At 34.2% G+C, this 17598-nt stretch overlaps 1 protein-coding gene across 2 annotated transcripts; it reads right to left on the reverse strand.

The window, feature by feature from the left end:
- Positions 1-1812: 1812 nt before the first annotated feature.
- LOC142338252 (uncharacterized) lies at positions 1813-15815 on the reverse strand. Of its 2 annotated transcripts, XM_075387922.1 has the most exons (4): positions 15766-15815; positions 15428-15526; positions 6832-7033; positions 1813-2235 (listed from the first exon to the last, which is right to left on the reverse strand). In XM_075387922.1, exons 2-4 carry the CDS (start codon positions 15502-15504, stop codon positions 1975-1977), a joined length of 540 nt encoding a protein of 179 aa, XP_075244037.1. In that variant the 5' UTR covers positions 15505-15526; positions 15766-15815; the 3' UTR covers positions 1813-1974. The 2 variants fall into 2 exon arrangements, with proteins under 2 accessions (XP_075244037.1, XP_075244038.1); XM_075387923.1 differs by lacking the exon at positions 15766-15815 and having other exon boundaries at positions 1813-2220; positions 15428-15588.
- Positions 15816-17598: the final 1783 nt, after the last annotated feature.

Genomic DNA, 17598 nt, shown 5'->3' on the forward strand with positions numbered 1-17598 from the left:
ATTGAAATGCGTAAAAGCCCTAGTCGAGGCGAAAAGTTTATCTTGCAAGATCTTGAAAGAAAAAGTTTATCTTGCAAGATCTTGAAAGAAAAAGTTTATCTTGCAAGATCTTGAAAGAAAAAGTTTATCTTGTAAGATTCTTGAAAGAAAAAGTTTATCTTCTAAGATCTTGCAAGATTTTGGAAGAAATTCTTGCAAGACGATGCATCGTCTTGCAAGATTCTGCCAGAATCTTGCAAGATCTTGCAAGATAAACTTTTTTTCCGACTAGGGAGGTTAATCAATAGGATAATTCACATCAGCTTTCCCTTAATTGACAGATAAACGCATTACAATCAATGGCTGATTGTATCTGAATGATTAAATAGAACTTAGAGGTTTAAAACTTCATAAGAAACCAATCTTGATCTGATGTACCAGACAAATTGGCGCAGTGGTAAAAGCTCTGCCTCTCATGCACCAGACCTAGATTCTTTTCTCGCTGTGCTCCAAAATTGTCGCTTATGTGTAATCTTGAAACATTTAAGCCCCCCCCCCCCAGTATTTGTTAGTCGCTGCCTTCTACTACTATTGGACTTTTTGACCCAAAATGGGACGAACAGATATAGCCCCGGGGTATTAAATTCTATTACATCTGTAAGTCTAACAAGTGTCTAAGTGTGTGTGATTCACCTAAGCTCTTTATGAGACAAAAATTAATTGTCTGAAAGGTGGTTCTTTGAGTTTGACCTACCACTTAACAACTATTTCGAGCTCCCACTAGTTTGACCTCCTCCCCCACAACCCCTCGCCATTCCACTCCCCCCAATTTCCTAACTCTAACCCTAACCCACTCCACCCCTTCACCTCATTCCACCCGTAATCTCGCACTCTCATCTCAACCCGCGCTGAACACCCATCACTCTCTCCTCTCCCCCCGAGCTCTCCGCGCCCGCCTCGACTAAGCAAAGGCCACCCTCCGTGAGCTATTGACAAAGCCTACCGCCCGCCAGTCGTTTGACAGCAATTGGCACGTCAATCGTCGGTTATTTTTTAAAATTTCCGACTCCCTTCTCATTGTGTGAGTTAAAAGCAATTTAAATTGATAAGCTGCTTCCTCTTCCGCAATATTTTCACCTCAAAATGTTGTTTGATAATAATCTCTGACCTCTCCTCTTACTGAGCGAGTAAAAAAACTTCAATAAAACAAACCATCCGGTCGTGTGGCGACAAATGCATGACTATATGTTTCAATTGAGATTTACGTAATGGTTACGTGACTCTGCTTGAAGTCACTGAGAACTTCTGGCGTTTATCGAGAAACGCGAAGCGGTTCGAGATATTGAGTCAGAATTTCGAAGTGACTTCTACAGAGTCACTTAACCATGCTTAAAACACGAAACGCGCACGTTTTAAAATGACGAAAGTCAACGAAATTCAACTTCTGGCATTTTGACTTCTGGCACTGCAGACTTTCGGCATTTTAAAATGTGCACGTGAATGTTTTAATGTTTAATTCAGCATTGTGGCATATGAGTTTTCGTTGCAACTAGTTTCTAGTAACTAATTGATTGTCTTAATTGTTTCAACTGTTTTCTCAATATATCACAAAACTATTGTGAAACAGAGGTTAATTTATAAGATGAACCTATAAGACAACCGAGCTATTAAATCGTTCCCGGGTTGACCACCATGAACCTTTCTTGGTAACCATATCCAAGCCATATGAAATATCATACATGGTTTTCTTGGGCACCATGGCAAGATCACGCAGGAACTCTTTTCGTGGCCTCTATGAAACCATATATGGTTCTTGGATTTGGTTGCCAAGAAAGGTCAACCCGGGTTTTTAAATTTATTTTCTTTCTAAATATTACAGCATATGCATTACGATCTAAACATTACGATCAGAACATAGTTTAGTTACAGAGTTTTAGTTATGAACCCATGGTTAACTAATTCAAATCATTCGCCATTATTGAGTTTATGGAAAAGTTAGTACTTTGTTCTGTCCTTTCCAACGAAGAATAGAATGAGAATAAAGAGGAAGATGAAAGCCAAGAGGAAAATTATGACAGATGCGATATCTGATCTCACATGTGAAGGAGTGTAACAAAAACTGATCTTCTCGAAAGCGTAGTAGAGATTGTCCACGTTCTCGGAACAGAAAGCGTACACTTCAGATTTCATAATGTCTCTCACAGAACACTGCCACACAGTTTTGAAATTTTGATCAACAGTCTGAAACGATTGAACCTATAAGCAATTTAGTCTGTCCTTAAAGTAGCAACAATGACGACGGCGTGATTGAGTATCTGAAAAAATTCTCATATCCGTATTTACATACAATTTATCAAATTACTGCTTCAATGTAACTTTATGCCAGCAGGCTGCAGAGAAAGATCAACTGCAGAGAAAGATCAACACAAAAACTACTCATTAATGTAGCATACTGCCCCTATGTAAATCTTTCTAACTTTTTTCTGGATGAAATGACTGTAGAAATCTCAAATGTGTATTCGTATACAGATAATCTAATTTTATTAGGAGATTACAATATAAACTTGTTAGGCACAAAAGGTAGACAGCCACTTGATATTTTCACAGCAAACAATGGGCTATGTTACGTTAATGAAACGGAGGCAACATGGACAAATGGTGAAAAATATTCGTTAATTGATCACTGCTTTATCTCGAAGAACCAAATTTTTGAAGCCAGTGTTCTAGAGTCGACTCTTGGAGTTGATCACTTCACAATAGTATATCAGTCATCATTAAAAATAGATCACAGTGATAAGAAAAGGCAGTTTTTGATACGTAATACCAAGAAATATTCAAGATCAAATTTCAATCGTGACATTGCGCTGCAAGATTGGTCGCCTATGTACCAGATAAATGAGCCGAACGAAATGTTTTTAAAATTTATCGAAATTTTTGAAAATATACTGAGTTGTCATGCACCCTTGAAGTTGGTAGAAAGTAGTACCAAAAAACAACAAAAGCAATGGTTGACAAAAGAATTACGTGGTCTCATAAATGAAAAACACCGTCTCTTTAATGCGTGGAAGAAAAACCCAAAATCAGAGATTTATAACATTTACAAATCTTTACGCAATTCAGTGAATAGAAAACTGAAAAAAGCTGCAGATGATTACACAAAGAATTTTTTCCAGCAGCTACCAACTTCAAGAGAACAATGGAAATTCACCAAAAACAGGATCAATTCCAACAGCCAAATAGAAAAAATTGACAAATTAAGGGAAGATAGTCATTTTGTTGAGGATGACAGAGAGATTGCCAATGTTCTTAATAATTGTTTTGCGAGACTAGGATTATACAAAGGCAAAGACGTTGCTCCAAATTGTTCTTCCCTAACATTTGATGGACCGGAATTTAGCTTCCGACCAGTCACCAGAAAAGAATTGTATAATGTTATTGATCTACCTAAGCATAAATCTCCCGGACCGGGCTATATACCAGCATGGGCGCTAAAAGATAGTAAACTGTCTATTGGAACTCATTTACAATTTGTCGTCAATGAATGTATAAACAAAAACACGTTTCCTAATATTTTGAAACAGCGCATGTGACACCTGTCTATAAGAAGGGAGACCGACTAGAACCAGAAAACTATCGACCCATATCAGTCACACCAACTCTAGCAAAAATTTATGAGCGATTACTACTTGAACAACTAACTCACCACCTAACTCTTAATGGTCTGATTAACAAGAATCAATTCGGCTTTCAAAAGCAAAAGTCCTGTCTCGATACTATCATTTCATTAACTGAAAAGATAAACCAATGCGTTGACGAAAACGAAATTGTTGTCACACTCTTTTTAGACTTAGCAAAGGCTTTCAACTCAATATCTATAGATGTTGATAAAAAGGTATGGAATTGGAGAAAATGCAAGAATCTTATTAAACTATTTCCTTTGTGATAGAAAACAGTGTGTAAAAAATGGAATAGCAGAATCAGATTGGGTTGTCATAAATCACGGTGTTCCTCAGGGAACTGTCTTAGGGCCTCCAATTTTTATACTTTATGTCAACGATTTCAGTGAAGCTGTATCAACGAATTGTGATGTATTACAGTTTGCCGATGATACAGCAATTCTATGTCATGCAAAGAATGAAGCAAATTTGCAGCTAATAGCTGAAGATACATTAAACAAGACAGATCAATATATGAAACAAAACAGGTTAACTTTGAATGAGAAAAAAACGGAGTTAATGGTGTTCAGGAATGAAAAGTTGCCGATCATTGAAACTGTCGATTTCAAGGGACACCGATTGGAAGCATCTGAAAAATGTAAATATTTAGGTGTAATAATTGATAGGGAACTGACATATCAAAATCAACTAAATAAGGTTATCAGTGAAATGGCTTCAGCAATCAGATCATTATATTTGGTTCTTATCAGGTACCGCCAAAAACAAGAATAAATCTTTTTAAATCACTAGTTTTGTCTCATTTAGATTTTAGCGCAATTTTTTTCAAAATTTACCATCTTACTCTATTGACAGAATTAACAAACAGATAAACTGGGGAATAAAAGTTTGCTTTATGAAAACCAAATACGATACTGCCAGAGATCTACTTCTGGAGACTAAAATTCTTCCAGCAGAGCTCCAAATAACACGGGTGTCTTTAAATAGGTTTTTCAATATTCTCCAACAAACAAGAAATCGCTCTAATAAACATTTCAGATTTTTAGAAAACGTGCCTATTTTTGTAAACAAACGAACCCATAACCTTTTCTTAGGAAATGCTTAAACGACACGAAAGAGTTCCAATAGACAGAAGGGTTGCAGGATTTAAACATATTTTTTATTAAATTATTTTACGAAAACCGAACCTTAGTTTGTTATAAATTAGAAAAAAATAATGTTTGATTAATAAATTTCTAACATGTAACATTAACCAAGTGGTTAGTATAATTTACATGTTTGCAGATTTAAAAAAAATGATAATTATAAAAAAAACTGCATAAGGGTCAAATCAATTATTGAATTTGATATTTATGCCCCCATTCAACTCTTGCTTTTCACAGGCAGGGCGAGAAGTGGGTTTAATAGTAAATTAGACACTACTATGAAAGCAGTGCTGAAAATATTTTTTCTTTAAGTGCTTTGGCCCTGTTTCATCATTTATCCTGCCTGCTAATTTTCAAAGTTTGAACGTAATTTAAAATGATTTATAGGAATGTCACTGAAAACCGGCGTCACAAAAAAGGGAAAAAATAGTATCTGCTGACGTGCCTTATCATCAAATCAACTTGAAACATAGCCAGCAAATTGCCGGAAAAGAGCCGCCGTTGACCCTCTTGATTGGAACCGAAAAAAAATAAGAGATAAAAAATGACAGTATTTTTTTCAAGTGTCATTTTTTTATTTGGTGTGCCAATTCTGCATATTTGGATAGATTCTAAAATTACACTTAATACAGCATCTAAACTGAACGCTAATAAGCATAACACTAATGCCAGCTAGCAATCGCTTTATTGAACTTTGATAACCTAATGCACTATGACTTAATGACCGGACTCTATATGCTCATCCTGTTTCTTTTGATCTTCTGGTTTTGCTCTTTTAACTTTGAAAGTATTTACTAAATTGCGTAATTCATTGCGTGAAAGAAATCAGAATCCATTCAGTTGAAACAGTGAGTGAAGTATGCCAGATGTGAAGCGTGAAAATCGTGACTTATGTAGAAACGAAAAACATGATATACAGATAAAGGGAATTTTTAAAAAAACATAGCAGGACAGGTCTTGACGTATAAAAAAAATTTCTATTGAGTAAACAAAAAAATTATACCTAGAACGGACTATAAAAATGTCAAAATGCCGCATGTGAATAAAAAAACACTACCGAAAAAGCGAATTTTTGTTCAAATAACATTTTCTCGCCCTAATCTAAAATTATAGGGAAAAAATTTCACGCAGCAAAACCACTCGCTTTTTCGCTCCACTTCCTGTTTTGGCGTGACCAAAATCAAAACTCCAATTTGATTTCAAAAATCTTGAAAATGTGTGAACAGATCTTAATAAAAACATAGCAGGACAAGTCCTGACGTACAATTCGACCGACGAATTTTCATTGACTAAGCAAAAAATTAGACATAGAACGGGCTATGAGTGAATTGGGAAAACAATTTCTAAAAATATCAGTTCAGAAAAAGAAAAAAACAGGAAACCAATGTCAAAATGCCGCATGTGAACAAAAAAAACCACTAGCGATAAAGGGAAATTTGGTTCAAACAAAAAAAAAGGACTAAAATGAATTATGAATGGAATGGAAAAAACATTTAGAAAAAAATTCAATCAAAAAATCGAATAAAAACAGTAAAAATCAAAGCGAAATTGCCGTATGTGAACAAAAAACCACTAGCGAGAAACCGAATTTTTGTTCAAACACCGTATTCTCACTCTACTTTAGAATTAGAGCGAAAAAAATTCACGCCGCAAAACCACTCGCTTTTTCGCTCCATTTCCTATTTCGGCGTGACCAAAATCACTACTCCAATTTGACTTCAAAAATCATGAAAATGTGTGAAGAGATCTTAAAAAAACATAGCCGAAGACTTCCGGAGACGATTCGTTGTAGAAAACTATCAACCCTAACTAGCAGCACGAACCCCCTAATTGCTTATGGTTATCAATGTGAAGCAAAAACAGGCAAATTAACAATGGGAATGTAACTGAAAACAAAAACTGATGAAGGATCTGAAAAAAATTATTAAGAATTGCGGCTCCAAAACAACTACTGGCAAAAACACAGTTAATTTCTGACTTAAATTGGTTTTGGACAAGCATCTTGACCTGATAATTACAAACGAAATCCTTACCATATAACCCTTACTAGAGTTCCAGCAAAGTGGGAACCAAATGATATCTTCATGTTTCATCATCAAGTTTTTACAGCACAGGTAGTACAGTTTCATCTGATACATCTGCATTTTGGTCGCCTCTTTCTTCAGAAGAATGTCCTCAAATGGAAAACTCTGCATTTGACTCAAATCTGATATTTCACCACACGCGTTTTCTTTCCTGTTAACATCAACAACAAAACAGGTTACGGGAATATCTGTTGAATCACATGAAAGATATAGAATTAACATTAAACTTTAAACGTGATGTCTTTTGTAAAATCAAAGACCGAATTACAAGTAATGGGTGTATGGGTATGCAGCGGTAAAAAGAGGAGAGGATATGAAAATTTATGTACAAAATTGTATCAAAATTGAACATAATTTTTCATATCTTCTCCTCTTTTACCGCTGCATACCCATATACCCATCACTATTACAGAGAAAATGAGGCATAGAATACCCTAATCTAATACTGTAACAACCCAACTGTGGTATTAGCTAACTCTATATACTGGTAAAGAACAACTGTATCGATATAAGTTACGTCAGTTTTTGATCACTTTATTGCATTTCAGTCATCAAGAGTCAGGAGACGTTGAAGTGAAGAAAGATATCACGAGTTTCTGCAAAAAAAGTAAGCCGGGCCTTGAAGTGTCCTAATTCGTTTCTTCTAATGCTTCCTCAAAACATTTCACATTCAGTAAAAAATCAGCAAAATTATCCTCTTAGAATTTTGAGCTTGCAGTTGTTCTAAGCTTCGTTGTTTTTTTAAAAAAAAAAGCTCAATTAACGGACAGGTAAATCATCCAATGTAATGATTCTGCAAGAAATGCGTCGCTACAAATTGATTCTAAGTTTGAGTGGGTGATTCGTTGCACGTCTATTGGTTAATTTTTATCGGGTGATTCGGTGCACGTCTATTGGTTAATTTTTATCGGATTATTCCGTGCACGGTTATCAGTAACTATCAGTAAAAATATGAAAGACCACAATGTTCAAAAGCAATTATTGAATAGAAAAAACAAAAATAATAAAAAAGGGCTAAAATTTCATAAATATAACGCTAAAAACGAAATAGAAAAATAATACGTAAAAATAAAGATTCAGAAAAAACAGAGAGAATGGAAGAACAAAAGGAGAGAACGATAGAGACGAGACAGAATGAGATGAATTGAAAACGAATTGGAAAACACAGAAAAGAAAACCAATTCGAAGAACGAAGCTTTTAAAATTAAAAAAGAGAGTTAAAGGAATAGAAAGAAGGAAATGATAAAGAAAAAAGAGAAAGTTGAAGACCGAAAAAATTCGAGACAAAAATAAGAAAGAAAAAACAAGAAAAAAGTTACACAGAACGTTAAAACGTAGAAACCACGTAGAGAGAAGCAAAAAGAGACTGCCAAACTTTAAAAAGGCAAGGTTAACAGAAGAAACATGAAGAATAAAGCAGCCCGATTAGTAGTTTCATGAAAAGTTGTGGAAATGTATTTCAAACTCTAATTATTGTCCGAATTTGGATGACTGACGTAGACATATTTCAAAAAGAATTTCAAATGATTAAATTTTTTCCACAAGAAGTCTCCAAATTCTCGATCTGCTAAAGAAAACGATGTAAGAAATTGTTTTTACACGGTAAACCACCCGTTTTAAAATTCCAGTTTAGTCCGCGTAACTAGTTTAGCCAGATATCAGTTTAAGGTGATCTTATCTATGTTCAAAGAAAATATGCGTAGCCTTCTTACATATAAATTTCTGATGCTTTGAACCATTAAAAAAAATTGTACGTTCAGTCACGCATTACTTTTTCAACTCGCTCATAAAGCTTGAAGCTTGTGAATTCATAATTTAAAAACATATCTAAATAATCTTGGGCGATGTCAAAGTAAAAAAATTCATGTAGGACTGAGAATATAGCTTCTTAAGGAAAACTGGAAAGATTTTATCTGTATTTACCCAGCAAGTGCTTCTGACATTTTTTAACAAGTTTGGTAAAAATAAAAAAAATGTGTAAAAATTTCATAAGAATTATGAAAATTCTCAAAGTTTTTTTAAAGTTTGCAAAATTCTGTCTATTTTCAAACTATTCTTATAAAATCAAAAGCAACGGCATCAAATATTGTGGTTTTTGAGCCAAAATTGTTTCTTTACTAATTTTTGTGGATTCTTTTATACGATATTTGAAGCTAAATTTTTGTAGTTCTGTCATCAGTTGTTTCGAAATTGTTCTCAAATTTCATCCCTAAAACATGCATGTTTTTTTTCGATCGGTCAAATCATTTTTAGTTTGAAGTCTTGTTTAAGAATTGTTGCCTAGTTCTAATTTATTTTGAACAAACTAAAATTGAGCACTGTGATACTTTTTCACTGATACGTCTCCCTTAATTTGGCCTATTTTTGTTCTTCAATTTTTGCAAAAAAAATTCCTTCTCTTGGGTTTGGCAGATAAGTTAATGGTTTTGGGCAACGACATCTGAACGAATATGAAAAAGACACTGCAGAATGATATATTGACTTCATTCAAGCGGATCAGCAACCCACTGAAAACTGCTAAGATTTTTTGCAAGGTTAAGCAAAGCTGACTCCAAGTTAATCGAGCCTTGTTTTTTATAGCAAAAATTTTCGCTGAGTTTGAATTTTTATGAGCCGATTTGTATGGACGGAACGCCAACCTACTGAAATTCATCTTTTGATACAAATTGAGCGCATGTAATTTAGATCCCAATTATGGTATACTCTAAAAAAAGCAAACGTTCAAATCACAAAATTACTTGGTAAGTTGCCTGCTTTTGAAGAACATACAATTCCCATTTTGTTTTAAATTGATATGAATCGAAAGGAAATTGACAGAAACCTTAAGCTAAGTTTTAGGCAAAATAACCTAAATTACAGAAAAACTCCTAATAGAAATTTGATTTTTTCCTTAAGCAGCATTTATTTGAATTCACGTGATATCTGTTCAACTTGATCTTATCTTCATGATTTGAAGCAATAATTTAGGTTGTGAGTTTAAGAGGTTCATGATAAAGTTGAACAGAATCAGCGTGGATCTCTACTTACTACTGTTTAGCAAAATCTGGCGTCGGTATTTGTAATCAGCTTCACATTTAAACTTTACCGAATTTTTTCCGCCTAAAGTCATTGGTAAAATTACAGGCAGAAAAATGATTTTACATGGTAAACTACCCGTTTTAGAAGTCTAGTTTAGTCCGCGTAACTATTTTAGCCAGATATCAGTTAAGGGTAAACTTATCTATGTTTATCTTATCTTGTGGTTTCTTTTTGATTGCGTAACCTGAAGCTAATTTTGTGTTTTCATCGGTTCTTTCAAAATTGTCTTCAACTTTCATCCCTTAGTAATTGCACGTTTTTTTTCCGTTTGGTCGAAAAATTTTGGTTTGAACTCTTGTTTAGGAATTTTCTTCTAGTTCTAATTTTTTTTTGAACACATTAAAATTGAGCACTGTGATACTTCTGCACTCATATAAATCCCGAGTTAAAAATTTGAAGACAAAAATTGAGCACGGTTTCGAGTCAAATAATTTATGTTTAATAGCAGAAAAATTTTCTGTCTCCCTTAATTTAGATTTTTTTTCAACATTTTTGGGAAAAAACTTCCTTCTCTTTAGTTTGATAGGGAAAATTTTTTGGTTATGGGCATCAACTTGTAGACGGATTTGAAATTTCTATAGAGAAATTTTATATTGACTTCAATCAAACAGATCAGCAACCCACTGAACACAGCATAAGTTTTTCCACGGTCAAGCAATGCTGGTATGAACCGAATTGTATGGACGGAATGCTAACTTCATCATCTAAATTCAAATTCATCTTTCAATAAAAAGTTGGGCGCATGTAATTTAGATCCCAATTACAATTCAAGCATTACTTTAAAAAGAGACCCCCCCCACACACACACACACACGCACACACACACACACACACACACGCACACACACACGCACACACACACACACGCACACACACACACACGCACACACACACACGCGCGCACACACACACACACGCACACACCCACACACACACACACACACACACACGCCCACACACAAACTTCAATATCCTCATGTCCTCCTCAATTATTCACCATTTTACCTATTAAACTGCTTTATACAACGTGAATTCCAACTGAGCATCAAAAACGCACCAGATGGAGCAAAGAATAAATTCAAAAATTCAGGAAGACAAGATGTGTCATTAAAGGCGAAAAGAATAGCAAATTAAATCGCGCTTTGTGGCCATGTAGAGGTGTTTAGCAGATTGCGAGTTCAAAATGGTGAAACAAATCTGTGTTCAAAATGACTTGAACAATTGGACTTTCTTCAATTTTAAATTTTCAATTTCAGTTGTTGAAATTGCTAGACTCTGGTTTAAGTTTGCATGAATTCGAAGAATCAGGAATAAATAAAACAAACGGAAAAGATCACATTCAATTTAGAATAAACTAGTGCTGAAATTGAGGGGTTTTGGGTTAAATTGTTGGGCTTTATTTTGGGTGTTTTGGCATTGAGAAAATTATCCTGCTATGCATCGACAGATTTTTAATTTGACAAAAGTCATGAGGGAACAAAAAATATTGCTATCAACATTTGGCAAGATTCATTTAAGAGCTGTCTCGAATTTTTCTTGGTTTACCGTTATAAAATCTCATTAAGATTTATCAACAAATATTGGTACTCCAAGTTCTTGGCAAATGTTTTAGACAGATGTTTCCAAGAGATGTTAAGATCCAGTATCATGTTTCGATTCCCAGGGATTGTTCTGGAGTAAAAATTGATTCTGTTCTCATGATCTGATGACTTGGTGGTCATATGAACACTTAGGTATTCTGTTGTATCAAGGTGAATTCAAATAATGGGTCTATTTTGAAGTGGCTTTTAGAAGAACTAACGCATTCAACTGGTTCTTCAAAAGCATTCATTATGCTTGATTAAATGGAGTCCTTAATCATTGAGAAAATGCTGGAAACTCAAGTCCAATTCAGTCTATTTGGAAGCCTTTTAAAAATAGATGAGCATTAAGTAGGGAATTGAAAAAGAAGGAAAAGTGGGAGGGGCACAAATAATGGCGGAAAAGACTGCATTTAAATGAACATCTACGGCTATTGAGATTGTTTTTGGAAAAGAGGCACACGCTTATAGACGCACGCAGGCACATTTAAAGATAGATGTGTATGTATGTATGTAAGTATATATGCAGGTAGGGTAGGTAGGCCATTTCAGGACCATCCAACCACCTATACCCCTTTGCTTGCTTGATCGGAGGAAATGTAATTCAATTAGGAAATCCTGTTGTAGCCCACTGTGAATTGGGGCGAGGGCACTAATTCAATTTGAACTCTTCTTGCCAACCTGTGGGGGAGATGTTTTTGTTCCTTTCAGCGATCGCGCTGCTATTACCACTAACACCACCAGCACCTCCGACGCCGTTAATGCCACCGAGATTAGCCGTCCCCTCTTTTCTCCCACTCCTGTTCCCCCCTCCCTTCACTCCTACCCCCGCAGGGCTCACTTGATCGAATTGTAAGCAATGCCCATTCTGGTTGGGGTTCTTTAACGAGGTGTGATTTGCGGGTGCTGATTGTTTGAGAAGGGATCCAGCCGCGTCGGGGGTAAGATCCGACAAGGCAGCTTCCGTGAGGGTGAAAGACTCGTTTGCAGCTGTGATCTTGAGTATTTCTCGGCTTCATACTGACTGCTCTTACTATGCGGAAGCAACCGCGGAGAGGAATCATCTGAAGTAGAACATTTAGAACATACAGACGTATCATGCTTCGTTTTGGTACATTTCTTTATTTAACCTGAATTGTCCATTTTTTTTTTTAAAATTAATGGCGAGGAGTCGTCATTAATTTAAATAAATGGCAAATAAAAGACCATAGGGACAAGTCCTCGATTACAAAAAAATCCCAAATGCGATTCAAAATTATGACTTTATCAAATTCAAAAAAAATATTACAGGATTGGAATTGACAGAAAAAAAAATTAAACAAAAAATTGTACAAAAACATTTAGTTCGACTTACTCCTGTTCAAAAGAAGAAGATGCATGCAATGGTATCAAAACCAATAAGCATTAATGATAGTAAATGAGATTAACATGAACAAATTTCAAGAAATAGGCATCTAAAATTGGGTTTTATGGAATTATTCCGTTTGTATTTTTTGTTTCGTTTTCCGATACTGATTCTAGATTGCTGATTCTAGATTGTCCTGCTGAGAAACGGCTGTAATTTAGATCCCAATTATGGTATACTCTCTAAAAAAAGCAAACGTTCAAATCACAAAATTACTTGGTAAGTTGCCTGCTTTTGAAGAACATTTTCCCTACCATTTTAGTTCCAATTCCGGTACAATTCACATTTTGTTTTAAATTGATATGAATCGAAAGGAAATTGACAGAAACCTTAAGCTAAGTTTTAGGCAAAATAACCTAAATTACAGAAAAAATCCTAATAGAAATTTGATTTTTTCCTTAAGCAGCATTTATTTGAATTCACGTGATATCTGTTCAACTTGATCTTATCTTCATGATTTGAAGCAATAATTTGGGTTGTGAGTATAAGAGGTTCATGATAAAGTTGAACAGAATCAGCGTGGATCTCTACTTACTACTGTTTAGCAAAATCTGGCGTCGGTATTTGTAATCAGCTTCACATTTAAACTTTACCGAATTTTTTCCGCCTAAAGTCATTGGTAAAATTACAGGCATAAAAATGTTTTTACATGGTAAACTACCCGTTTTAGAAGTCTAATTTAGTCCGCGTAACTATTTTAGCCAGATATCAGTTAAGGGTAAACTTATCTATGTTTATAGAAAAAGTGAGAAGCCTTTTTACATATAAAACTTCTGATGTTTTGAAACTTTCAATAAAGCCAATTTTATGCTCGAACTCACGAATTATCTTTTCATTGTGCTCGTAAAGTTTGTGAATTCTGAATTTAATAACACGCTTAAATAAAATTAGGCGTGATCAAATTAAAAAAACCTTCATGTTGGACTGAAAATACAGCTTCTTAAAGAAAAAACTGGAAAGCTTTTATCTGTATTTCCCCAGCAAAAGCTTTTGACATCTGACTTTTTTTTCAAATTCTGTACATAACTAGAAAGTTGTGTAGAAACTATATAGAAATTATGAAATATCTATAAAGTTCTGTAAAATTCGCAAAAATCTATCCATTTCCACAGTATGCTTATAAAATCGAAAGCATTGGAAATCATGTTGGTACTGATATTGTTCAACTTTTTTTAAAAGTAAATTAAATTGATTTTCGAGCCAAACTGGTCTTTTTTACTAATTTTTTTGTGGTTTCTTTTTGATTGCGTAATCTGAAGCTAATTTTGTGTTTTCATCGGTTCTTTCAAAATTGTCTTCAAATTTCATCCCTTAGTAATTGCACGTTTTTTTTCCGTTTGGTCGAAAAATTTTGGTTTGAACTCTTGTTTAGGAATTTTCTTCTAGTTCTAATTTTTTTGAACACATTAAAATTGAGCACTGTGATACTTCTGCACTCATATAAATCCCGAGTTAAAAATTTGAAGAAAAAAATTGAGCACGTTTTCGAGTCAAATAATTTATGTTTAATAGCAGAAAAATTTTCTGTCTCCCTTAATTTAGATTTTTTTTTCAACATTTTTGGGAAAAAATTTCCTTCTCTTTAGTTTGATAGGGAAAATTTATTGGTTATGGGCATCAACTTGTAGACGGATTTGAAATTTCTATAGAGAAATTTTATATTGACTTCAATCAAACAGATCAGCAACCCACTGAACACAGCATAAGTTTTTCCACGGTCAAGCAATGCTGGTATGAACCGAATTGTATGGACGGAATGCTAACTTATTCAAATTCATCTTTCAATAAAAAGTTGGGCGCATGTAATTTAGATCCCAATTACCATTCAAGTTGCATTTCCGGCACCATTCCCATTTCGTTGGAAATTGATAGGAGTCGACTGGAAATCGATAGAATTTTAACGTAAATATTAGGCAAAAATAACAGAAAATCCTAATAGCAATTTGAAATTTTCTTTGAGCAGCAGTAAGTTGAAATCCACGTGAAATTTTTTGAACTTGACCCTATCTTTATCATTTTAAGCAATTATTTGAGTTGTAAATTTAATGATAACGTTCATCAGAGTTCACGTGGATCTCAACTTACTGCTGTTTACGGAAAACTGGCAAACTTCATTTTGGAATTTCTGTGTTAAGTACTTTTGTCATTTTCCAACAATTTAAAGAAATTAATTTTTATCGATACAAAATTTATGACAAGATTCTACCCAAAGAAAATTTAAAGAAAATGGAAATCGGAATGGTACAGAAATTGCCCTCTTCGAAAGCAGGCACTTTAACATGTAGTTTAAACTTTAATATGTGAATTGAACGTTATTTTTTAAGTGGTTGCATAACTAAGTTCATTAGCGATTACCAATGAAACTCTCAGATGAAATCAAGATTCAATAGTTAAAACTTCCACAACAGTTAATAACCTGATACAAGAATCTCATTTCAACTCTCAAGTTTCAAAGAGAAACTGGCTTTTGATCTGTACTAACGTGAGCGCATTTTCAGATACGACGAATCGACACTGCTGAACTGCCAGGGATAAAATACAAACCATAAGTTGTTTCATCTCTTACGAAAAGCCGACAAATCTGCTCATTAACAGAAGGAAATAGGAAAAATCAGCTTCTCCCTCGTTCTTATAGAAACTGGATTTTTGTTGTCATTATGGTGGCTACTTTTTGATATTTAGATATCGTAAAATTCTAATGATTCTGCGTCAATTAATTGAAAAAGCATCAAAAACAGCCAAACAGAAGTAGTTGTGAAAAATAACTTTGTTTGAGCTTAGTTGCTGTTTTGAACTTTTCCTTTTGTTAATGACTGCCACGTTTTATTAAAGTATTCAGATGATTTTCTTGTTCAACTGTTTGAAAAATTGTTCAGTTGTACAAATTAAACCTGATGAATTGTTCACAATTTTTGTCATAACCTGAAAAATTTTGAGTTGCTGAAAAAGTTTAGTTGTCACTTGGCAACTGTTCAATTTATCAATTTGAGTTATTTATCTTGAGCTTAAAGTTGTGAGGGCAATAACAATTCGAAGCAACATATCCTATAATTGAGTGTTGTTCCGCAATACGATTAGAAATCGTTCCACCATGTTTCGCACTGTTAGTTACTCTATATAAAACATAAAATAAGGCATTTTTTAAGCAAATTCAAGCATCATCAACACTCAACCCCAGTGAATTACTATTTGAACCAGCCATTAAAAACCCCATAATTTTTGCCGAATTTAATCTAATTTTCATGGAGATTTTGAAATAATGCAAATAGGAGTGGCATTAGGCAAAAGTGGACTTCATCAACGTTTTTGCATGGGAAACTCTGCTAAAACTGTCCAGCATTCTATACATGAAGTCTACTTGTAACTAAGTCCACAGAACAATGAGTTTCGTGTAATACAACGAAAGCCTGGTTTCAAAATAACAATTATGGTGACGCGGCAACAAAGAGACATGCCAAAAATGTCGAGTTTTCAACGAACCTGAATGGATGAAATTTGAAACTTTAAATTTATGCGTTCAATTAATCAAATTTTTAGACATTCTAGATTATATATAAAAACTGCGTGTGGCCATGCATCGCGGGCTAAGATCATGCCTCAGCGGCCCCTGGGACATGATATGAACCAAACACAAATGAACGTGAGATCAGTTTTCCCGAAAAATACATATTTTTCTTTTTCGGCTCAACACAACTTCTGAGACAGTGCACGCTAACATTCATATATTGTTTTAAATTCAGATAACATTAATACCTTTTTTGATTTTTGATTGGCCAGTTTTAAAATTTGTATATTTTGATACGTTTACTTTTTCCACTAGCATCATTAATTGTAATTATTTAATTAAATTAATTATGCGACTTTTACATACACAAAAGATTTTGAAATTTTTTAAAAGAGAAATGTTTTTATTGTCAACTCTTTGTCAAAATGATCTGAACTATACTTCAATTTTATATATTCTCAATTTTAATTACAATTTTCGAGGAATTAACTTACATGAAGCTCGTATTTGGCTTGGACAAAATTCTCACTTTAATTAAGCCCGCGCGTGAGCTTTACTCGCAGAACAGTGTAATTGAAAAAGCGGATTTCACTTTTTTGTACTATGATAAAGTTCATTCATAACCAAATGCTAATCCACATATTTGGTCTAAGTTGCGCAAAATGCGCTCGAGGAATAACACGGAAGGAGCATGCAAAAGAAAGGGTGAGCAATAACGGTCACACATTCATTATTCTAGCCATGTTGTCTTAATCTAATCAAAAACTAAGAAAAATGAGTTTTTAAATTAGGGGTGTTTCTTGCACAGATGATCATTCAATTCAAATTCCTCTTTGATCTCGAACTAATTGTCACCAAAACATAATAACTATGGTATTATTTCCTAGGACCAATGAGTATATCTTGGACCAATCTTCAAACGTTGAGTGGTGTTGAAGTAGTTGAAGTAACCGTTTTGAAGCCTAAGATCCAGCAAAATTCAAAGTTAATATTCTGTTATTTCCGTTGAGAAGCATTAGCTCGGAAACACAAATAATATGTGCATGTGCTAATTTGTCTTCCGTTTAATTGATGAATTGTTGTTTGCAACCATTTTAATTATCAGCGGAATTTTTCCCCTAAATCAAACACCTTTGCAGTTTTTCGTC

This window comes from Convolutriloba macropyga, chromosome 4, assembly GCF_964194025.1.
Source record: "Convolutriloba macropyga chromosome 4, txConMacr16.3, whole genome shotgun sequence".
NCBI lineage: Eukaryota > Metazoa > Xenacoelomorpha > Acoela > Convolutidae > Convolutriloba > Convolutriloba macropyga.